Consider the following 24,073-nt stretch of genomic DNA (forward strand, 5'->3'; position numbering starts at 1 on the left):
TAAAAAAAATAAAATAAATAAAATAGAGACTTGTTTTAGTAGGGGCTAACCCCCTAGGTTGCGGAATGCCTCTTGTAAGCCAGTCATTCCTTTAAATCCTTTACTCATTTAGATCCTCACAACAATCCTTTAAGGTGTGATCCATGGCTCCCACTTCATCAAAGAGGAAACTGAACTTCAAAGTCAGGGAGCTATAGAATATTTGGCAGAAATAGAGCGAAGAAAAAAAGAAATAGGAATCTTGCTCCCTGTCAATATGGTCCTTATCTTAGATGAGGAGCAAGAAGGAAGATTAGGTAAGCCCACCAAGCCTGGCAGAGAGTCTTCCTTCCTTTAGTAAAAGGAACCACTCATCCTGTCACATAACCTAGCACATCCCCTTTACCTCCATTTGAGTGTTTATTTCATACTTTCAATTGCCTGCAGAGAGATGCACTCTCTTCCCACTGCCTGGCTGAGGACCTCCAGGGTCTGTTCTTGCTGCCCTGTCCACACCCAGTCCCAGACCACCTCCATCTAGAATTACAGCGAGCCAAGGGCTAGGGTTACTGCACTTAGCACTGAAAGGCCGCCTCATTCCAGCCTTTTAGGGCCAGGCAGCTAATCACTCATCACTTGCCAGTTGGCTGGTGTATTTTGGGCTTGCTTTGTTTCTACCAGGGCTGAAAACAAGCAAAGGGTGAGTGGCCATCAGGAATGGGACAGGCTGAGCAGGGCTGGAGGATATGAGTGACATGGGAATTTGGAGAACCAACATCCCCAGGGTGTTAGGACTTGTGGGCAGGTGTGAGTGTCTCCACAACTGACATTGTGCATGTGACAAAGGATCTGCGTACACCGTCCCCACCTGGGATTACTGAGAGCCTACTACATGCAAGGTATTTTTTTTTTCATGCAAAGCATTTTTCAATGGGAATGTCAACACAGTTCCTGTCTTTAAGGGGAGCCCTTTAGTAGAGAGGTAACTGTCCTTATTTACCCCTCAACACTCTCTATCAACCTGTTCTCTCTCTCCTCTTTCAGTTTTCATGAAAGACACTCCCATTCACCTTCTCTCCTAGCCCAAGAACCAGGGGTCTCCCCCATCCTTCACCTCTTCCATCCGATAAACTGTTACATTGAACAAAATGTGATCTCCTTTTCTGTCCCATTTCCATGATCCTAGTTCATTGCTTCTCACTTGGATTACTGCAGTAGTCTCCCCACTAGTTTCCCTGACTCCAGGATTGGTTCCATAACCCATCCTATCCCCACTGTGGCCAGAGCGATCTCTGTAATTTAGTGTATCTGACCATGTCGTTTCCCTGCTCGAAATCCTTTGGCAGCTTCCCATGCTGCAAAATAATGTCTAAGTTCCCATGCACTCTGTCACTCTTTCAGTCATTGATGGGCACTTTCTCTGTGGCACTGTGCTAGAGACAAGTATACAGGCATGAACAAAATAGAAAGGTCTTTGTCTTCAGGAAGCTTGCAAACTAGTGGAGGAGACAAGCAAAAGAAACATACAAAACCACAATATCACATCATATTGGTTTTTTTTTAATTTTTATTTATTTATGATAGTCACAGAGAGAGAGAGAGGCAGAGACATAGGCAGAGGGAGAAGCAGGCTCCATGCACCAAGAGCCCGACATGGGATTCGATCCCGGGTCTCCAGGATTGCGCTCCGGGCCAAAGGCAGGCGCTAAACCGCTGCGCCACCCAGGGTTCCCATCACATCATATTGTTGTAAAGAGCTGCTAAGTAAAGGAACTGAGGGCTAGAAGAGAGAACCACAGTGAGCACCTGCTTGAGACCAGGCATGTAGGGAAGGCATCTCTGCAAATTGAAGGCTAAGCAGAAGGCAGTCACATGAAAAGTGGGCAGAGTATAAAAGAGCGTACTATGTTTTAGAAATTGAAGGAACGTTGTGTGGCTGTGCAGTGATGAGCAAAGGGTAGAGGTGCAGAGAGTTTGGGGAGATCATAGGGGTCAGACCATGCCTTGTAGGCTATGGGGAAGAGTCTGTATTTCACTCTAAGTACACTGGGAAGCCACTGGAGGCTTTTAAGCAGTATGTAACTCTATCTGACTTACATTTTCAGAAGATCACTCTGGTAGCTGTGTGAAGAATGTGACTTCTGCACATGATTCTTCATGCAGAGGGACACAAGAATAGAAGTAGTATGTGCTGATCGGTGTGTCATCCTCCGTCCAAAATCATCTGTAGAATTGATAATCTCCAATACCGCAGATTGTGACTTTATTTGTTAATTAAGTTAAAGTGAGTTCATTAGGTTGGGCCCTAATCCACATCCACCATGACTGGTATCCTTATAAGAAGAGGAGATTAGGTCACAGACACACAGGCACAGGGGGAAGACCATGTGAAGACACAGGGAGAAAGGCCTCAGAAGAAACCACTACCGCCAATATCTTGATCATAGACTTCCAGCCTCCAGAATCATGAGAAGATACATTTGTTTTCTTTAAGCCACTGATCTGTGGTGATTTTTTAGTGCAGCTTGAGCAGATTACTATAGGCGTCTACTTAAGAGGCCGTTGAAGAAGCCAGGCTGGGAGAAAGAGGATGTTGGTGGTTCATTCTAGAGGAGAGGACAGGAGATGAAGCAAACTGTAAGGACTGCAGAGGGAGTGTAAAGTACAATCTCTAGAACTTGGTGCCGGCCTAGATATGGGGTGAGGGGGACGGAGGGACCAAGGATGATCAATCCAGGCTGACCTGAGCAGGGGACAGGTGGTGCCCTCGACTGAGAAGAGAAAGGACTAGGGGGATCCCTGGGTGGCGCAGCGGTTTGGCGCCTGCCTTTGGCCCAGGGCGCGATCCTGGAGACCCGAAATCGAATCCCACGTCGGGCTCCCGGTGCATGGAGCCTGCTTCTCCTTCTGCCTATGTCTCTGCCTCTCTCTCTCTGTGTGTGTGTGACTATCATAAATAAATAAAAATTAAAAAAAAAAAGAGAAAGGACTAGGGAGAAATAGGGGTGAGAAGGAAGCAAGCCTCCTTGTCAGACCTCCATGGAGCATGCTCTCCATGTTCTCCATGACAATGAAGATAGCATTGGCTGCCCCACCCTCTAAAATAAGTTAAGTAATCCAATGTGGGGTTTTTAAAGAATGAATAGACTTTAGTTTTTAGGATCTTTTTAGATGTACAGAAAAACTGAACTGATAGTATACAGTATACCTGTCTCCACTGCAGTTTCCCTTACTATTCCAATGTAAGCTTTGAAGCCAAAGGAAATTGTTCCTAGAGTCAAAACAAAACCTATGCATAACTACCTATTTCTCCCACAACCCAGAGAGAGAGCTTCAATGTGGGAAAACTTTATAGTGACACAAGTGAGCATCACTTGTCCCCAGCAATCTTTTAACCCCATCTCCTACAAACTCCTCACTTTTCCTTTTACAGAAACACTTACTTCCTTTACACTGGCTAACTCCTATTCATGCCTCAAAACTTGGTTCATCTCCCAGAAGTCTGTCCTGATCCCTCCTCATTGGACCAACAGTATCCCATGCAACCCACAGGTTATCACTTCCCATCTCAGAGGAAGGGAAATATTCTTTACAAATGAACACCGCCCCCCACAGCAATATACCCAACTGAAGAGAAGGCACCTGGCTTATTGTATCTATTCCTTGTGGCCAGCACAGTGCTTGGCCATAGTAAATACTCCATACTTTTTTTTTTTTTTTTTTTTTTTTTTTTACTGTACAGAAAGTGATTGGTGTCATTCAAAAAAGAAAGTGAACAAAGTGCTCTGGGAATTCAAGACTTAATAAACTCAAAGCCAGTCAGCAAGACTGCCTGCTAATTGCATGTCACAGCCTAGCAGGGAAGAGGAATCACATGGCTTATTGCAGAAGGTACTTAGAGGATAGAGGGCAGAGAGAAACAGGAGCTGCTGTCTAACATGTCAGCGAGGGAGGTGCTGGGTGTGTGCTGAGTGCTGAAAGGAAAACATATCATCTTCTGTGCCCATGGCCCATATCCCCGACCCCTCCATTAGAGTGAACTATTGCATGTGAATGTGAATTTGACATGTAATCTATAGACCTTGGGGTGGTATCTGATTTTGTCCACCTCGTAAATGAGTGTAGGTTAAATGATCTATCTTCTCCCTGGAGGTCATAATTCCATTTAAGTGGCAACTGGGTCTTATTAAGCTGTTAGAATTCTTATAGCTCCTACAGCATCTTCACATTACATACCCTGCATTATTACATTTGCTGTGTTCAACAAATAGGTTCTACTCAAGGTTTTGCCATGAACTAACTGTGTGACTTTGGAGAAATCATGTAACTTCTCTGGCCTCCATCTGGAGGGGGGGAGGGCTGACATGATCTATTTGCCTTCTGTAGAAAACTTGGGGTAGGGTGGGGAGCCTGGAAACAAAGCAAGGACGTGGAGTAGAGGATCCACCTTCAACATTCTGCAGTCCTAAACCTTCCCTGCGCTTGGGTCCTGAGGACTTCCCCTTGATACTGATCAGATGGACACCTCCTTGCTGGCTTCCCTTCTTCCCTCCCTCCTTATTATTGTAGAAATTGTGTGTGTCTGTGGCAGAGGGTTGAGGAGGGGAGCTTTTCTTTTTCAAAGATCACTGATGCACAGAAAAAGTACTACAGTTTACATACAAATAAGAAAGTAATTTCACATAGTTGATATTTTTATGAGAGAATTATGGCTGGTTCACAAGTTGTGTCATTTTTAAATACAAATAATTGGATATTTAAGGCTATGGAGTACTCTTTAATTCCATATTATGAGTCAGTAGATAAAAGGAGTCATGAGGGAAGAAAGGGGAAGAGAAAGGGAGAAAGGGAAGACTGAGCAACCCACAGGGGTTGACAGAGGAAGAGGCTGAAGGCAGAGAAGAAGGAGAGATGGGGTAAGGAGGGGAGAGGGGGGAGAGGAAGGCAGAAGGAGAAGGAGAATAAAATAGTCTAAAACTTTGTGATAGGGTCATCTTTCGCCACAGGGTTATTTGTCCTCGCTTGCCCTCAAGGATAAGTCTCTAACTCATCCCTGTCCACAACCCAGGTCTTCGTCTGTAGCTTCTAGTGACTTAAGGATTAAATCTACTGTGGGAACCTCAGTCAGTTAAGGAAATAACTCTTTAGGTTGTAGGGGTAGTGACAAGAGCAATATGTGTACCAGTGCTTGAAGATGTCAACAAACCCAGTCAGAGGGATGGCCTTACCCACTCTCTCCCCACTTTAGAGGCCACGCCACCTAGTCATTGCTGAATTTTTCCTGAAGCAGTTATTAGGTGTCCTATAAAGATAGTCATCACGTCCATTCAATGTCATGCTATTCAGGGACTAAAGGGATTTGGAGATGCCTGTGGCACCAAAGTTCCCACATTTGGTTGTGTGGGTTATTCACTGAACAAGGGTGTCCAGCCCATGAGACACCTGAGCCAGGCACCTGGCAAAGCCATGTCCACTTGGAGGAAGCAGTGGCTTTTTCTTTTTTTTTTTTAACTTGTATTTTCCTTTTAATTAAAAAATTATAAAATTCATGCTGATAGCTAAAAAATTCAAATGGTAGAAGAAGGTGTACATGGGAAAGCCCCTTCCTCAGTCCCACTCCCAGGAATCAATCTCTCTGGATATAAGCATAGTTTTCATTAAAAAAAAATCCACATTTCAAGCATGCCATAACACATGAGCACATTCAGACTCCTCATTTAGGATGAGAGAACTGATTTAACCAGTTGCCTATGGTGGAGTCACATGCTGCATCTTCAAAGGCTGGCCTATGGAATGGGAGTAGTGAGGGCGAGGAGACAGTTTCATGGACTCAGAATAAACTCTCATGATGAGAAGTTGTGGGCAGGGATGAGTTAGAGACTTACCCTTGTGGGCAAGTGAGACTTTTGGAAGCAGTATGGCTGGGCTGGCCTGCTGGCCTCAAAGACCCTGGAACCCCTCCCTGCCACAAGCACCAGGGCCTTTCGGCTGTGGCCCTGCAGCAACCAGCCAGTCATGCATGAAGGCAGGTGACAGCACAGCACTTCAAAGGATGCAAGGTTAGCTAACATGTAAATAAGGCAACTGTCATGTCACATTGAGGAAATAATTGAAGTAAACTCGGCAAACAGCAAAATGAAAAGAAAGAGTGTCAGAAAAAGCTCTTCAGTTCATCTGGTATCAATCAAATGGTTCAAAACTGGTTCAAAATAAGCCACAAGATCATGGCAGGTTCTAGCTGGGTTGATGATGAATGTGATATTTACTGTTTAAGATTCGGCAGCTGGAAGATGAAAACTAGTCAGAACCTGGGTATGACTATGACCTTTTCCTTCACATCTGCATCATGGTGTTTGGCTAAAGCCCTCATTTTCTGGGCACATTATTTTCCATATAACAGGAAAAACAGGGAACCTTTAGGGAAAGTAGGCTGAAGAGCTAAAGAACCTTTTTCGAAACAGTTGTTTATATTTTGAGATAGCGTCAGGACTCGAAGAAGAATCTCCTTTGCCACGTGGTGGTCATAAAGGGAAAGGAATGAGGAATCCATTTGGGAACCAAGTAGTACTTTTGTCATGGCTGGATTTTCAGACAAATTTACAAGGAGTTTCAAAACTTGAACCATGGTACTTCCATCCCCTGTGAGTAACAGGTCTGTGATGTAATCAGTAAGCATGTGCTGGTGGTTGTTAGTCACGGTCATGTTTGTTAACAGTCTCAGCCCAGCCAGCTGCACTGCAGAGTCCAGGGGACCAAAGAGGACATCCTTACAGACTTGATTGATGTATACCTTTATCTTGACTTGATTTTCAAGATTCACACTCAGGTTATTCAATGCATTTTAAGCTTTCTCTTTAAGGCTGTGGTTGGGATTGTTGATTTTGCTTTCAATGATTGGAATACCACCCAATTCACGTATAATGACTTGGTTAGCTGAAAAGCCTGCATTGTTACCCAGAGTGACCAAAGCTCTTTAAATAATTACAGGATCATCAGTTGACTCAAGCAGGTAGAGGAGTTTCTGGAGCTGGTCAACATTTAGGACATCATCATGTGAACCACTGGTTAAGTCTTCTACGGAGTGCGAGGGGCGCAGCCGAAGCCCGTGGGTGCCTCACCACCAGCCCCGCATCAGCTTGTAAATGCAGTAGCAGGCACTGGCCCGGAGGACCAGGCCCTCGGCCACCCAGCCCACGTCCCAGGCGCCGCCCATGCTGCAGCTGGGGTCGGGGCGCAGGGCTGGGGCGCAGCGCTGGGCCTGGCACACGAGGCCCAAAGGCCCGGCCCGGGAGCAAGTGGATCCCAACACTACCCCAGCGCAGGCCCCGCAGTGGCTTTTTCTAATTGGCCCAAAAGCCCCAGTGGTCCTGTGTGACCCAGAATCCATCCAGGGCAAGTTTGTAATTTATCTGAAGAAATGCTGAGAGACTGTGAGTGGCTCTAGAGGCTGGATCTGCACACGGGTTCCAGGACTCCCAAGACGTCTGTAGGAGAAGAGGGTGGATCACCTCAAACCTCAACCCCATTTTACATTTGCTTCTCTGGTTTGACCCTCATCACATACCCCTGTGGGGTTGATAAGGCAGGTGTTCCCCATTGCCAGATGGGGCGCTGTTGCTCAGAAAGATTGGGACCTACTCAAGAGCACACAAGATAAGTACATTTGGGAAATATTTGGGAACTTAGCACACCAGGCATAGGGGTGTCAATGAACAAAGAACTGTGGACACTAAGAATAGACATCAATTATACAGACTCTGAGTCAGCTGCTGTTGCTGACTCTCTGAAGAGGAATTTGGGGCTCATGCCAAGTCCTTCTCAATCTAATTTTGGCCACTGTCAAACATGGGTGGGTCTTTCTTAAAGGACTAGTAGAAGTGGAGGACCCAGAGAATCCAGCTCCTTCCTTAGGCCAGGGAAGACTTATGCACCTCTGAAGTCTGACTCCAGAAGCCTTGGGTCGCTAGCCCACACCAGAGTGTGCTGAAAGAGGTCCTCAGAGTGCCTGAGAGGGTTGTGCATCTCCCTATGACCACTAGAGGGCACAGGCAGGGCACTGCTTCCTGGGGTCCAGAGACCTTGACACATCAGTGTTCAGATCAATGACAGAGCCAGGGTATGGAAGCAGTTCTTAGATGAGAGGCCTTACCAAGGAAGCTATGGAGAAAGAAGTGGGTACCCAAGTGAAGCAGCCAACAGTTGGTCATTGTGTCTCAAAGAGTTTTCTGCAGAAGGCAAATAGATCAGTTCAATCCCCTGCTCTGATACTAGCTGAGTAACCTTAAGCAAGTTGTTTTTACATCACTGAACCTCACTCTACTCATCTGTAAAATGGATCTACCATGACTTGAAGTTGCAGAGGTCCTATGAGCCTTCTAGGCTGTCTAGTACACTGCCTGATATTTTACGCAGCTGGACCATGGTTTATTATTATAAAGATTGCACTATATATCTAGATTCATGGAAATTCTGAAAGGGTATATGAGCCCCAGAAGAGATTCTGAACTGTAACTTCCTGGTGGAGGTTGGGTTCCTCCCAAATAGCCACATGTTATTAAACTGTGTGTTCTCGCAACCTCGGAGGTACTTTTTGTTTACATTCCCAAGAGACACTGTTATACAGCATTAAACACAAATCGAGTGTGTGCAGAGTGCCGACCTGGGAGAAGGGATGTGGGAAAGGAAACTTGCCAGAGAGGAATAAGGGTTAGGGTTAGGTGTGGGGACTGAACATTGAAAAGAGGGAGTGAGGGAAATACAGTGGGGAAACACTGGCCACTAAGAAGAGGGGTGATCTGGGGACACTGTCAATCATCCTCTTCTCTGGGATCATTTTCTTATCCTTAAAATGGGTTGCTTGGGCTGACATCCTTCTAGCTCTGACATTCTCTCATGTCACATAGGAAATCAGGAAGAGTATCCCAAAGGAATTGGGAATATAGGACAACACCAGCATCTGCTCCAAGTCATATGTCCAGTTCATTGTTTTGTCAAATGTGTATCAAACATCCAGCATGTTCTGGGCATTGCATTAAGGCACTGAAAAAAAAGAACAGAACAGACAAGTGTTCCTCATCCTTGAACCCAATCATCTAGTGAACAATGTAAGTGCCTCTCCTTTCACACATCATGATGAGAGGGCATGGAGGAGTTGTTAAGGATTAAACAGGAGGAGGAAGAGACAATACTCTGAGTTTGACTTTTATTTATCAAATCCCTCAAGCTTCTGCTGACTATTTGCCGAACCTGTGTCCAATATCAAACAGGTAGCAAAATTTGCCAATGTCTATGACATTACTATTCTTTTTTTTTAAAAAAAGATTTTATCTATTTATTCACGAGAGACACACAGAGAGAGAGAGAGAGAGAGAGAGGCAGAGACACAGGCAGAGAGAGAAGCAGGCTCCATGCAGAGAGCCTGACATGGGACTTGATCCCGGGTCTCCAGGATCACACCCTGGGCTGAAGGCGGCACTAAACCACTGAGCCACCCGGGCTGCCCGACATTACTATTCTTAAGAATAATAAACTTATGTTACCCTTAATACTTTTCTGGGCATTTTCTCCTAATTGCATATATATTTATTTATTTCATTTATATTAATCTCTGTAGGCAATACCAAGAAAGCATAGAATATGATCCTTATCCTCAGGGAGCTACGGTATAATTGAGGATAGAGATAATGAGACAATAAATAAAACTACTTGGATCAAAAACTAAGTTTTGCAGTGGAGGCCATTTAGTCTTTGTCAAGAGACTGGGACGTGTGATCATTGTGAGCCATGGTCGATAGAAAAGCCTTCATAGTCAGGAGACTGTGAACTTGGAGTTGAGAGGGTGAGAGTTCAGAGGGTCCCTGATAATAAGCACAGCAGATAAACGAGTCAGGGTGAGGGACTGTAAGAAGACTGTGTAGATCACTTAAGAATAATGAGAAATTTGGTTTTAGGCATGGTAATGAGGGTTCACCAGTGGTCTCGAGAGTCCATTTGATGCTACACACAACGAGGAGCCATAGCACAGTTGAGAAAACATAGGTTACCTTTAAGAAGCATTTGAAGAAAAAGTATCTGGTGCTGGTGTTAGGATGAGTGTTATCAGCAATCTGCCCAAGCCAAGTTGACAAATTAGGAGGCCATTAGAGTATTTAGGCTGTAGAATCAGACTTTGATTTGAACTCTGGAGTGTGTCACTTAAGAACTGTGTCACTTGCAAGTCCTTGGGCAAGGTGTTTATATTCTCAACTTTTGATTTCTTGCCCATAACACAGAGATGACAGTGTTTACTTTTCAGGATGGTTCCTGTATTAAGTGGGTCAGGATATGCAGAGCCCAGTGCCTGAAATGTATTGGGTTCCCCCACTCCTTCTGCTCTAAGTGAAGAGAATTTCTCTTGGGAAGGGAAGAGAACAAGGAAAGATTCTTCTGCCATTGGCAGAAGTTGAGATGTGAGCAGTGTGGGGGGAGTGGTGATGAACTTGAGACGACAATGGTATAGGTACAAGTAGAATTATCCCCCAGGCATTTGAAAATAGAACATCAGAGGAAGACCAAGCTAAAGCTGTAGATTAAGGGCTCATTAGTATAAAAGTGATAGTTGACACTGTGTGAGTGGACAAGATTTAGGACAGCAAGAGTATAGAAGAGACCTGGAAGTTTCCACTAAGTGGGACTGGAGAGGGAAGAGGATTAATACAGAGTGTCAAAACCACAATAAGACTTTCCAGGAAAAAAAGTCACTATCGAAGAGAGGTAATAAAGCACAACCCTGAGAAGAAGGGGAAAAGTCATCTGATTTCGAAGAATGAGTCTCAGATAATTAAGGGGGAATGGCAGGACTTGAATGCCTAAAGAGCCTGGAAAAGGGAAGCAGGTATCAGGGGAAACAGTTGAATTAGCTGACCACAAGGTAACTTCCAACTAAGCATCAATACTTACTACTTGGGAGGCAAGTATCATGCAGGCTGAAGGAAAGGGAAGGGAAGTAGCTGGTGAAGACACATATTCAAAAATCTGACCTCAAATGGGGAAGAAAGCTATTTGAGGAAGGGCACTAGGGTTAAGAGAAGATAATATGGCAAGATTGTGACATGTTTCAGGGTGAAAAGAAGGCAGAGATTACTGACTGAATTGTAGGGTGAGTGGAACTTCAGAACTCAAAATGAGCAGCACTGTTTCTAGAAGTAGGGAAGAAAATATACCAAGAGTTTAAGGGGTAGTGTTACTTTAGAGAGAATGGAAGTCTCCCCTGAAGACTAAGGAATAAAAACTAAGTTAAGGAGAATGAGATCCATGAGGAAAGCCTCCCAGTGGGCCTCAGCCTTCTCTGAAGGGTACAAGAAGATGAAGACAGAAGTATTCAAAGGCTGAAGAGGAGAGGACTGCCTGTGAGGAATATACCAGATCATCCCAGGCACAGAAGAAATGCATGAGCTAGAGAACATCCGCTGAAAACTAGCCAGGAAGCAAAAAACAGTCAAAGAAACTGAGTCTATTTCACCCAGAGAAGCGTTGGAGTTAATGGCTGACTTCAAATATTTGAAAAACTGACATATAGAAGGAGTAGACATCTGTGGGAACAGGAGGAGGAGCTGAAAGGGGCGCCTGGTGGCTCAGTCTGTTAAGGGTCTGACTGGATACCAGTTCAACTCTTGATCTCAGGTTTAAAAAAAAAAAAAAAAAAAGGAGTTGATGGAAGTCACAGGAGGAAGATTTCACTTGGATATAAGGCAGAGCTTTCTCACACTTAGGGAGTGGAGGGGTGAGTGGTTCTCCCATGGGTGGTGTCCAGGAGACGTGGGACAGTTACTTGCCCAGGATGCTGCACATAGGATTCAGCATCAGAAAATATTTAGACTCCAGCAATTTCTAAGACTCTTCCCACTAGCACAGCTGAAATCTATGCTGGATCTACAGGTATGTAACAAATTTAAAGAATTTTGTTATTGGCTGAAAGGGACCTTGAAGGTCATTTAATCTAATAACCCATTTGACTCTTGAACCCCCTCTCTAGGAGGCTCACCAAATGATCAGGGACTGTAAAACCCACCCAAGCTAAGCCTGAATCCACCAGTAGCCACCGGGGGGGGGGGGGGGGGGACTGGGTTTCTACTTACTTCTCATCTGGATAGAGAACTTATCTGCGGTCCTCCCAGAGAACTTGAGATGTCAAGATGGTCCAGGTGAAACTTTCCCCATGAGCCCCCTTCTCAATAAATGAGGAAATATGTGCAAAATGTCGATGAATCTTAAATATGATTTTGAGTTGCTCTTTTTTATTACTTGAGAACCCAAGCTTACAAAGCAAATGCTGTGCTATTACTCATATTTCAAAAGGATCCTTCATACAAAATAATTCATATTGTGATACTTTTAGGCAACAAATTCTAAGGATGAACTTAAAATGTACTCAATCTTTCTCTCTTCCCTCAAGCAAAAGGCTCTTTGCACACAGCTTTTCAAGAACTTGTGTGTCACACAGAGTGAATTTCGCTGTTGTTACAACATAACAAACCATTCCTCTGCTTATCTAGCCACACACAAGTGGTTAATGATCAGTTTGATTCTGTCTAAGAGGAGTCTTCACAGAGGACATCTAATTTGATCCAGAATTTCAAGATCTGCTCCAGCCAGGGCTCTGTTTACCCAGGGAAGGGAGATTTTTTAAAGTCAGAACTGTTCTCAGGGCCACAGGTATTAAGTCCTATAAGGGTTACTACTATTTACTAGCTGTGTGCCCAAGAAGAGAGTGGTTCAGTGTCTCAAAGCCTCAGTATCTGCATGTGTAAACAAGGAATACATAACTCACATGACTATTCTGAGGATTAGAAAGAATTTCTACAAAGTCTCACCCACCCACACCCACACACACATCCTGACACATAGTAAATTGTCCTCTGCTACTAGGGCTTACTTTGCTTCTCAGCAAACCAGAGAGGTAGCACACCCAGAGATTGTTATTGCCATTCTGTAGAAGGCAGAGCCAGGTTGCAAACTAAAACTGAGTCAGCACAAAATCTGGCTTCTCTCCCATGGCTATAGCCTGCCAGGCAATCTCATCATCTCCTCTAGTGGGACAGTCCAATATATAACATTAAAGGAAGAGGGGCACTGATTTTAAGAAGGCATAATGTAACAAGAGATATGAGAAACATATCACCTCCAAACATATGGCCCCTTCATAATGCCCTGTTAACCCAGGTCCAATTTCTAGGGGAGAAGGCCAATTGGGTGGAAGGCCTGACGCGGGGGTGGAGTGGTATAAAGGATAAAATTAAGACCCTATAACCCCCCAAGAACCCCTCCAACCATCGTCATCACTTTTACTATGGTTAAGTGACAATTTTCACAATTGTACTTAAAAGTGAACAGAAGCCTCTTTTTAAGAACACATTCAGTAGAATGGCTAAAATGTAAAAAATGAAATGAAAATATTAAGAGTTGAGAGCATGTGGTGTTACTGCTGGTGGGAGTGAAAATAGATGTGCCGACTTGAGACAATTGCTCAGTACAATCTGGAAGCTGGTGTTCATTCCCTCTAAGTGATTGCACTCCTAGGTGTATACTGAATGGAAACATTTACTACAGTCCTCAAAAGACATATTAGAACTGTGCTGCCCAGCACACGTGGCTCTTTATATGCAAATTAATTCCAATTTAGGAAAATTAAAAATCCAATTCCTCAGCCAACCACATTTCAAGTGCTCAAGAGCCAAATGTGACCAGTAGCTACCTCACTGGCCAGCACAGATTGAGACCATTTCCATCACTGCAGAAAGTTCTGCGGGATGCTGTTCGAGAATGTCTGTGGCAGCACTGTTCACAGCAGTCAAACACTAGAAACCCCCCAAACGCCCATCAGCAGCAGAACGATAAATTATATGTGGCAGATTCGTACCATGTAATACTCTAAAGTAATGAGAGTGAACTTCCTACACGTGCTCTCTGCAAGATCCATAAATCTCACAAACGAAAGACGCCAGGCACGTACGGGTACCTGCTACGGGATTCTGTGTATATAACGTTCCAAAGCAGGCAAAACTAATTTATGTGGCTCGAAGCCACGATTGTGGTTATCCTCGGCGGCAGGACGGTGACGACACGGGACCCTGTGGGGACTTGGGGGCGGCTGCTGGTAACGTTCTGTGTCTTCACCTGGGAGGGGGTTGGCCTCACAGCAGTGCGGGCCTTCCGAGGATTCAGACAGGGGTACCCCGACGTCTTTTCTGCATGCCTTTCACATTTCCACACATTCCCTAAACGCCCCGCCAGGAAACCTTGCTGCTCCTCATGCTCCCTACAGTCTAGGCTGAGAAAACGCGCGACCTTTCAGAAAAGCAACTGCGGCTCCGGGATCAGCGCCCCGGCCCGCAGAGGCGTCCCCGCCCCGCTCCCCCAGGCCCGCTGCGCCCGCCCCGCGCTCCGCGCCCGTCCTACCTGGGCGCCCAGGCTGCGTCGGCGGGGCGGCGGGCTCCGCAGGACCGGGGGCCGCGGCGGCGGGCGGCCAGGCTCTCCCGGGGCTCGCGGGTGCGCTCCCGCGCCGGGCCGGTCGGGAGGCCCGCGCTGCCCCCCGCGGCCCCGGACCCTCGCCCGCCGCGCCGCGCGCTCCCTCCGCCGGCCTCCCAGGGCTCCGGCCCCTGGTCCGGGAGGAGGCGCCCGGGCAGTCGGCTCCGGGCCCAGGAGCGCGAAGGCCGGAGGACGAGGCTGCGAGGGCGGCGCGGAGCCGACCGGCCCCGGCACGCGCCCTCCTCCCGGGGAGCGGCCCGCCCACCCGGCCCCACCCCGCGGGGGCGCGCGGCGTCCGGGGGCAGCGGGGCGTGGGGCCCCGGGGAGCCCCGGCGGGAGCCGCTGGCTTTCCCCTCCCGACCCTTCTCTTCCGCGCGGTGGCAAGCTCCGGGGGCCGCCGCTCCGCCCGCAACCTCCCTTCACCTTCCCCCTCGTTGAATTCCCCAGGCCCAGCCCAGGGCCCGGACTCCGCGAAGCTCTCCGAGCCCCGTCGGCCCCGCCGGCTCCGCCTGCCCGTGGGGACGCGCGCCCGCGGCGGTGGGGTGGCGGGTCCTCCGGTCCTCCTGCCGCGCTCCGCCTGCGGACCTGGGAGTGCCGCGAAGACCGGACGGTCCTGGGCTTCTCCGCAGACGCCGCAGCTGGCGCCGGCCTGGCCTACACCGGTGGTGCAATGCCGAGCGCATACCAGACACCGCGCTAAGCCGCTTTTACAAGGATCACCTCATTTAATTTTCAAAACCAAGGTGCTTGGTACATAAGAACTTACATATATAAACGCTCATTTAATTGCACACTTCTTATTTGTGCATTTTGCTTAGGTAAAAGAAAAAAAACCTATGAGAGAAGTGGTATACCCATTTTATAGAGGAGGAAACTGAGGTTCCAGGAGCTTCCAACTTAAAGTCTCTACCACTGGTTGTGGTGGTACTGAGATTAGAATGAAGGAAGCCTGAACGCCAGAACCTAGCCTCTTAACCCTCCTCAAGATTAGGCTCCGCAGGAAAAAACTGCTGGCCTTAATCTATTCCACCTCTCTCACCAGTAGTGTCTACCCACTTCAATGAGCCCCGCATGGTACCAGTCACTGGGTAGGGAGGGATTATCATGCATTCAGAGAAGTAAGGAGAATTTGAGCTAAAGTGACTTCTGAAATCATAGGGTCTATCCTCTGCTTTAGAGCTCAGAAACCAGAACACACAAGAATGACTTACTTCACCTACTCAGAGTCTCATGGATCATTAGGAGGCATTTGACTCTTCCTCATGGCTTACAAAACTATTCAGTGAAGCAGCAGTTTGGGCCTGGGGGTGGGGGGTGGGGTGTGTCTTTTCCCCTGCAGAGGGAGCTCAAAGAGAGGTAACTGTGCTGGTTAAGAGTTTTCACCCTTGATGGCCAGCAACTAGCAGTAAGGAAATCCTTTAGCCCTGAGATGGGAGCTATTTATACCCAGAGACTGCAGGCTCTGGGGAAGAGTAGTGAGCCAGGAGGGAGCTGGTTCAGTCTGGCTTTAAGTATCTCAAGACACGCAAACTGTGTGGAAGCCAATCCCTAGAACCAGCTCTGTTTCCTCTACCATGGTCACACGCCTGTTTGAAATAGAAGAGGATGCAGAGTGGAGGAAGATTAATGTGGGCTAGGAGGAAACCTGGCCAAGGAAGGTGGGGATCTGGTCTTGGGAGCATCAGGAGGCCATGGCCCACAGGACACAGACTAGGAGTTGCTTGCTTGGGAAAACCCCCAAGCAGAGCAAGGGTTTCTGGTCGCAGAGTCTTGGGTTCCTAGAGCACTGTGATGAAATCCAGCATTGGAAGTGAGCACTCCTGGAGTGCAGGGCAGCCTCCAGATCACCTACCATATCCCTCAGCTACAGAATGTGGGAAAGGTGGAAGTGAGTCCCGGTTCCAGGCCCTCAATTTATCATACATACACCTCAGCTCTTCACCCCCTCCCAGCCTGAGTCCTCACTCTCGTCCCTATCTCTGTGTCCCTCCCATCCCCTAATCTTTGTGTCTTGGTATCAGGTCATTGCCAAATTCTCAACCTCCTTTCCTATGTTTTGAGCTGTAGGGTGAGGGGTAATAATCTCTTGCCAGAAGCTGTGTCCCCAGGCAACATCGCAGGGTACCAAAGACAGGACTTTTCTCTGTGATCTGCTTGGGTTGTGCATCTTCTGCAGGCCATTTCAGACGCCTTGGCTCTACCCAGGTGGGCTAAGAGTCTAGTTTAGCATATCCCTTGAAGCCAGCACCCAATGTCACAGCTCATCACTGGGGCCACTGCATGTGCTGAGGAGGGCAGCACTTATGGACTCTGGCCCCATGATCTCCTACTTACTGTGCTAATTGCCCCCAGAGGAAAAAGATGTCAACCTGGTCCCCCATGACCTCACTAGGACCTCATGAGGAGGGAGAGAAACAAATAAATCTTTGCATGACACTATGTTGTGATATTGGAAAGTACCTAAGACTCTGGTGGCATATATGAGGGAGTGATTACCTCCACTTGGGTGGTTCAGGAAAGAAGCCTGGCTTTGAAGGGGGAGTAAGAGTTCACCAGAAAAATGGGGGTGGATGGGCATTCCATATCATGGGGAAGGCAAGTGAAGAGGCATGGGGTTGCAACAGCAAAGCCCTGTTTGGACTGGCTTCCCTTTTGTCATTCTGGTATCAACTTAAATGTAATCTCCTCAACGTGGCTTTCTCTGACTACCTACTCCAAAAGAACCCTCCATTCAGCATTTGGTTCTATTTCCTTTTTAGAATTTATCTATAGTTTTTACATTTTCTTGATTGTTGTCTAACTCCCTCCCCCCATGTACATTCCTTAAAACAAACTCCAGAAGCCTGTAGACAATTTTTTTAAAAACCATTCCCAGCATCCAGAACAGTGCAAGTGAACATATATTAGCAGGTGCTCCGTAAAGGATGGATGGATGGATGGATGGGATGAATGGTTCAATCAGTGGTTCAAGGCTGCAGGTGGTGAGAAACGTGTTAGGAAGCAAGCACTACCTCCCCAGCCCTTAGCCTAAGTAACTCTTGGGAATATAATAGCTTCAGAAGATGGCTCGCTGGGAAAGGGACTTGGGGCGTCAGGGCGGTGTTAGGGGTGGTAGGAGGAGTTGTTCCAGCTCCCGGGAGGCTCAGGAGAGGAAGGAACGGGCGGCAAGGAGCTGAGGGACCGTCAATCTGGTGCACTGTAACTCTTCGCTGGACTCTGGGTTTTTCTGCCTCGGAAGAGGCGAGGGGAGGCAGGGTCTTCGTCCCTAGGCGCCGCCTCTCCAGCCTCCCGCTAGGCCCTTTAGGACCCGTCCAAGGCTCATCCTGGGCGGTCAGCGGGTTTTGGAGGATTCCCTCGCCTGCCTCCCTCCTTTCCTCTCCTTTTTCCCTCCTCCTCCTCCTCCTCCTCCTCCTCCTCCTCCTCCTCCTCCTCCTCCTCCTCAGGGTCTCTGCAGATCCCAGCCCGGCGGCCCCGCAGCAGCCTAGCAGCCCCCGCCCCCTCCTGTAAGGGCGAAATTGCTAAACTTGTAGCAATAATGACCCTGCATTCAGGCCGCCGACTCCCGCTGAACGTCTCCGCGCCGCGGCTGGCCGGCCTAATCAGCGCGCCCCTCCCTGCTGCCCGCCCAGCCCCCGTCTCCCCTGGCCGCTCCCTCCCCCAGCGCACAAAAAGTGGGGAACAAAACCCCCGCGCATTTCTCCGTCCCTCTGTCGAGCAGACTGCTACACAAAGCCCCCGCTCTGAGAAGCAATGGGGAGCTGGGGGGGACGTCAATCCCGACGCGCTGGGGTTTTTGTTCGCGCAGGGGACTTCGCCTTCCTACCACACCTTTTGTTCGGGACTCCAATAAAAAGCCATTCTTTCCGCACCTTCCCGGCCCGGAGCCGTCTTTCAGCGAGGCCCGGCCCCACAATGGCGCGGCGCTCTGAGGCCTCCCCATTCACCCGCCTTGGCACGCTCACAATCGGCCGTGTGGCAGCACAGGCCTCGCACAGGCATTCTCCGCAAGTGACAAGGAGCCGCATAAAGCCGCGGCCGCCGGGGGAGAAGGGAGGGCGGCCGAGGGGGAGAATTCGGCCGCGGCGGGGCGCAGCGCCCCTGGGCGCGCTGGAGAGGCCCCGGCGGCCGCCGCTCAAGGAGCCTCCTTCGCGCCGCCCGTGGCCGTGCCAGGGGGCGAGGTTTCCTTTTCCCGGGCGGCCTTCGAGGTGGGGCAGGGTCCAAGCCTTGGTCTAACGCAGGCACAAACACTCGCCCAGGCATCTGCGTAAAACCTGTGGGGATTACGAAGCCGGGGACCTCAAAAGGCCCACAGTCTCCGACCTGTTCTCCCACAAGAGTAAAGAGAAATTAATGAACAAAACCCAAGAGGACGCCAGACTTTGCAGCCCCGGGGCCAGCTCAGGAGAGGCCCGGCCTGCGAACGCGCAGGGAACACTGCTTTCCCTTTCATACACCTTTTCCTCCCCTACAGGCCCTGTTTAAAGGATCCTGCTCCATTTGGGGGGGGGGGGGAAACAAAGTCTGTAGCCAACGGTTGGGAAATATTGCACCTTGTTTATTGACTCCTGTAGTGTATGGCAGCGGGTGTGTACACGGCGTGTGGATACAGTTATAGATATATTATATGTGCTGAATACAGAATATGAAACAGAAAGGAAACCTGGTTAACACCTCCAGTGGGCCACCAGCTCCCAGATTCGTTCCGCTCCCCCCAGCCCCGTGTTTGGTCGCTGGGGTGTCCCCCCCCCCCCCCCCCCCCGCAGAGTTCTACTCCCTGACAATCCGGAGACCCAGGCCGAGGTATCTGCTGCGGAGGGCAGGCGGTAGGGAGAAAGGAAAACCGACTGTGGCGTGGCGCTCTGGGCCGCCAAAGGGGCAGAGGGGTCGGCAGGGCTTGGGGGTTTCTCCAGCCACGACACCCAGTTTTCTCTCCTTCATGCTTTTCTTTCTTTTTTTCTTTTGTCCTTGGATCTTCTGTCGACATTTCGAGGAGGCCACGGGAAGGCCGAGGGGAAAGCTGTCCTTCTTGCTCTGGGAGAGCCAAGCGGCAGCCAGAGTCCCAGCCTCTCGCACTGTCTTCGGGGCCAGGGTACTCCCCGGCACTCGGCCCGAGTTTCTGCCTCAGAGGCAGTCCCCGCGACCGACCCCGGGCTACCTCCTCGCCCCTCAGCCCCCTCCCCCAGGCTCCGCGTGAGCTGCGCTCCGGGGCCCCCGGGGAGAGAGACCTGTGGTTTTTTTGTCTGTTTTTGTGTGTTTGTTTCTGCTTGTTTTTAACGAGAGGGCCTGGCCCTGGGACCCAGCCTTTCTCGCGCTTCAGTCCCGCGGTGCCAGGTTGCAGTGGGGCGCCCGCCGCGTGGGGATCCGCCGCGTCCCTACCAGGCCCGGATGCCCTGCAAGGTGCCCTGCGCGCACGCAGCCCCGGCCGCGGGACCCTGGTGCAACGGCTGTGCGCCGCCGCCGCCGCCGAAGCCGCCCAGGTTGCTCACGTTCACAAAGGGGCCGCCTCCGGCCGCGCTGCAGGCGGGCTGCATGGCCGCGGCCGCCGCAGAGGCCCCGCCGCCCCCGCCGCCGCCGCCGCCCGCCGGGTACGCACAGCCGTAGCTGCCGCTGTAGGCCGCGGCGGCGGCGGCGGCGGCAGCGGCGGCGGCGGCGGCGGCGGCCGAGTTCCCGTAGCCGTAGGCGGGGAAGCCGTTGTAGGAGTAGGCGCCCGCACCCACGCTGTAGGGCGCGCCGTAGGCTTGCGCGCCCGGCGTGACGCACGGCTTGCCGTCCCGCACCAGCACCGGCACCGCCACGCGGCGCGGCGGCGGCGGGGGCGCGTGTGCGCCCAGCTCCAGGGACTTGTCCTGCCGCTGCCTCTTGCACTTGTACCTGCGGTTCTGGAACCAGATCTTGACCTGCGTTGACGTGAGCTTCAGGCTGCTGGCGAGGTGCTCGCGCTCGGGCGCCGACAGGTACCGCTGCTGCTTGAACCTGCGTTCCAGCTCGAAGACTTGCGCTTGCGAGAAGAGGACCCGGGGCTTCCGGCGGCTCCGTGGCTTAGGCCTCTCACTCTCCTCCGCCGCCTTGCAGTCTCCGGCCGCCTCCAGGGGCTTCTTCAGCTGGCAGCTTTCTGCGGAAGAAGCACAACAGCGTCCCTTAGCAATTGCCGCCGAACCGCGGTTCCTACCCCCAGAGCACCGTGGCCCTTTTGGTGGCAGCGCGGAGCATGCGGTAGCGAATGCCTAGACTTTCTGGAAAGTTGGTGGGTCCTGGCGCCATGAGACCCTGCGACAGCCCGAGCACCCTCAGAACGCCCTTAGCGGGCAGAAGCACGGTCGGTGGGGAGGGGTAGTTAGTGCGGGTTTATTTAGAATGCGAACATCTGTGACAGATTTCTCTATAAACGTGCGGCTCAGCGTGCTAATGAGTTTTCAGGATGAAAGTTTGCAACTACATAATAACTAGAGTATTTGCAAACTCATTTGCCTACCACTCTGTTACGGATAGCTGAAGGTGTGAAGCGTATTGCTGTCTGGGGGCCGTGCGTAAGTTGCGTGGGAAAAAAAAATCCTTCTGTTGGAGATGCTTGAGTGTAACCCACACATCACCACCCCCACCCCACCCCCGCATTGCCTAGGAACTTTTTTTTTCTTTTAAAAGACAACATGTCTCCAGCTAAATGTCTGCGTGACGATGTCTGTATTACCTTAAAGCGAAAAAGAAACTTGATTGACTGATTTAGACCGTTTCATGACGATTTTAGGCCCGGGGAAATGTCAGGAGTATAGGCCTTAGCTGCTGCCACATCAAACCTCCTCTTGGGAGAGAGATTCTTTGGCTCTTCTCTCAGAAACAAACACTTCCTTGGGGGCTTTATTCAGTTATCCGATTTCCCTACCCAATTCACCTCCCATCCGATGTGAGCCGCTGGGATCTAGGACTAGGTTCGGCGCGTTTTTCAATCGGCCTGCAGTCCCACAGCCTGGGACACAAAGCATAACATGAATTTTCAAAAAAAAAAAAAAAAAAAAGAACAGCGCCTCAGGGGTGTTGATGCTTTGCAGGCCCGTAATGGACTGTGTTCCCAAGCACTCTCCGGCCTCTGCCGGGTGCTGAGGGTGCCAGGACACTGAACTTGAAGCAGAGAAGTGTGGAAACCACCCAGCAGGTCTCTACCAATGCGCCCCGCCAACTCAACCTGCTTGGATCATCTTTTTGGAGAAGAGGGGACGGCTGTCCCAGCCTCAAAGGACCTCATCTCACGCTAGGGGGGAACAGGAAGAGATTTGAGCTCTTGTCTCTCTAGCTCTTGGGAAGAACAAAACTGCTGTGAGTTGTCAGGATCCAGCCCCTGAACCCGTGTTGCTTATCAGCGTCAGGGCAGCAATGACTACTTTCCCTTCTTCCCTTGGGGGCTTGCATTGACTCTCCCCTCCTGGGAGGAGTAGCTGTCCTCCTCCCTCCGCCCCGGCTCCCGGCTCCCGGCTCCCTCGCAGGCACCTGTGCTTTGCGGAGCTGTCATTGACCAGGGTGAGGCATGACCCCAGCCAAAGGTTAAAGGGGCGGGAAGCAGTGTTGGCCGGGGTTGTGGGCTGTTTGCGGGCGCTCCGCCATTGCTCCAGATGTGCGGGTGCGTTTTCTTTCCCCCTCTACTCACTTTGGCTCCGGTCCCTCACGACCTCGGGCTCCTCTTCATGTTCCTTAGGCCCGCTACACGAGTCTCGCAGGACCGTGTGGACATAGCTCTGGGGACAGAGCCCCGAACCCCCGTGGCCGTCGGCTGTGGCTAGTGAGTTCAAATAGGACAGTTTCTCTCCCTCTTCCTCCTCGTCCTCCTCTCCTCCGTCAGAAAATTGCGTCCCCTCGGCGGCGGCCAGCATGCACGGCGCCGAGTGGAAGTGGTGCTCCAAGTCCGCCTGTAAGTGCGCGCCGTGGAAGTGCTGCTGCTGCTGCTCCAGATTCAAAATGTCTTTGACTGAGAAAGGGGTGGAGGTGACCGGGCTTGGTAACATCATCAGGGCCACTTAATTGTCCAGTCCAAATACTCAATAAATCCCGGCGGGGGCGGGGAAGCAGCGCTGCGGCTCCAGCTCTCCTGGACTCTGCCGCTGCTGCCGAGTCGGGCTTTTGACAGACGCGGTCCGGCTCCAGTCTAAATCGCCTCCATTGGCCCGGACCTGGGGGTCTGGGTTTTGTTACAGCCACTGCAGGGACTGGGGCCGGGGCTGCGAAGCCTGTGTCCGGGGGTCGTGCGTCACGTCGGGGGCGGGGCTCTCGCCTCGGCCTCCCTCCCCATTGGTTCTGGCTCATGCGGACCACGCCCCCCCGCATCCGCGGAGTTGGGGTGCTGTGGCGCTACCAGAAATAAAGGACTAGTATAGAGTCGCGAAGTCCAAGTCGTTGTGGGTGAGGCCGCACTGCCCTGGGTGCCCGAACTACCGATTCCCGTCCCGCCTGGCCCTACCTTTCCGGCCAGGGCCAGTTCTGGGAGGCCTCTTGTCCGCGAGCCAGCTGCCAGGAGCGTGGTTTTTCCAGCTGCTGCAGGGCAAGAAAACTTCCTGGCCTGTAAATACCGGCCTCTGGATTCCCAAGAAGATGGAATGTTTTGTGTACCTATGGATGCGCAACGTGTCTGTTCCCGACTTGTTGACTTTGCTCAAGCTGTGCCTTCCACTTGGAACGTCTTTCCTGCCCTTGTCTCCATGAGTGGAGAGCTCTTCTCCAAGGCTCTGCTCAAATACTACCTCCTCCAAGGAAGCGCTCCCTGATTATCTAGGCGGAAGTCATCTCTCCTGCATCTAGACTTGCAGCGCTTGTTAGTAAAGGACATTCGTGTCACTCAGCACTTCCCACCTAGCACTAGATATTGCTGGCCTGGTCGCCTGGGGGTAAACTGTGAGCCCCCCCCGGGGGGGGGGCAGGGTCCCGGTTGCATTTGTCCTTGTAGTTCTTGCAGCTGATGCACTAAGCAGGTAGGTGAGAGGCAGGAGGATAGAGTTGTTACTGAACTTGGTGACAGTTCTTGGTTTGAATCCTGACCTAGTCGGTGTGTGAGCATTTCTAAGCCTCAGTTTCTTTGTCTACAAAAAGAATACTTCCTCAGGGGTTATTGCCAGGGATAAATGACAACATATGCCAGGAGCTTAGTGCAGGGTCCCACACATCTTAAAATGCTCAGGACACCTCAACTACCACTATTCTGCACCAGAGATCAAGCAGCGCTTGTTGACTGCATTGATGATGGCGTGGCCCGAGCGCTGCACACATTGGGTGGCCTCGTAGGGTCTTGAGAGCAGTATCTGTCAGGAGGGAGGTGACCCAGCCAGAGAGGTCTTTTTCTCTGCATATTGAAACCGGGGGCTAGGTCTCTACCCTCGGAGGTGTCTTTCTAATTTCTCCAACCTATACGCCTTCTGGCGCCCTCGTGCGGCCCCGGGTGTTTTCTGGACGAATCTGAGGGGTTCCCTGAGGTCCTGGAAATTCCACGCTGGTGGGGATCACCTTCCGCACAATAGGCATTCGCCAGCCGCCACGCCTCACCCAGTAAGGAGCAGGGAGCAGCGGTGGCTACTGTGAGGCCCACAGAAAGACCCAGGCGCAGCACTGG

The 24,073-nt window shown here is 50.5% G+C and overlaps 1 protein-coding gene, 1 long non-coding RNA gene and 1 pseudogene across 2 annotated transcripts in view; all 3 read right to left on the reverse strand.

Moving 5' to 3' along the window:
- The window catches only part of LOC140620582 (uncharacterized), a 51,958-nt gene extending 37,485 nt beyond the window's left edge, over positions 1-14,473 (reverse strand). Inside the window, exon 1 of the long non-coding RNA XR_012020328.1 lies at positions 14,416-14,473. This is a non-coding gene — a long non-coding RNA (uncharacterized lncRNA). The remainder of the gene's footprint in view (positions 1-14,415) is intronic.
- Positions 6,281-7,192, reverse strand: LOC140620581 (armadillo repeat-containing protein 10 pseudogene; annotated as a pseudogene).
- A 4,760-nt stretch (positions 14,474-19,233) lies between the features above and the next one.
- On the reverse strand, positions 19,234-22,914 carry NKX2-3 (NK2 homeobox 3). The gene is made up of 2 exons (XM_072805735.1): positions 22,124-22,914; positions 19,234-20,596 (listed from the first exon to the last, which is right to left on the reverse strand). The coding sequence occupies exons 1-2, from the start codon at positions 22,479-22,481 to the stop codon at positions 19,857-19,859; spliced, it is 1,098 nt and encodes a 365-aa protein (XP_072661836.1). The 5' UTR covers positions 22,482-22,914; the 3' UTR covers positions 19,234-19,856.
- Positions 22,915-24,073: the final 1,159 nt, after the last annotated feature.

This window comes from Canis lupus, chromosome 29 (genome assembly GCF_048164855.1).
Source record: "Canis lupus baileyi chromosome 29, mCanLup2.hap1, whole genome shotgun sequence".
Classification (NCBI taxonomy): domain Eukaryota; kingdom Metazoa; phylum Chordata; class Mammalia; order Carnivora; family Canidae; genus Canis; species Canis lupus.

Excerpts from the sequence above, each read along its gene's own strand:
- NKX2-3 (XM_072805735.1), bottom strand. The coding sequence starts at position 22,481 with ATGATGTTACCAAGCCCGGTCACCTCCACCCCTTTCTCAGTCAAAGAC. Across the intron at positions 20,597-22,123 it reads CGTGAGGGACCGGAGCCAAA|AAAGCTGCCAGCTGAAGAAG; the intron begins GTGAGTAGAGGG and ends CTTCTTCCGCAG.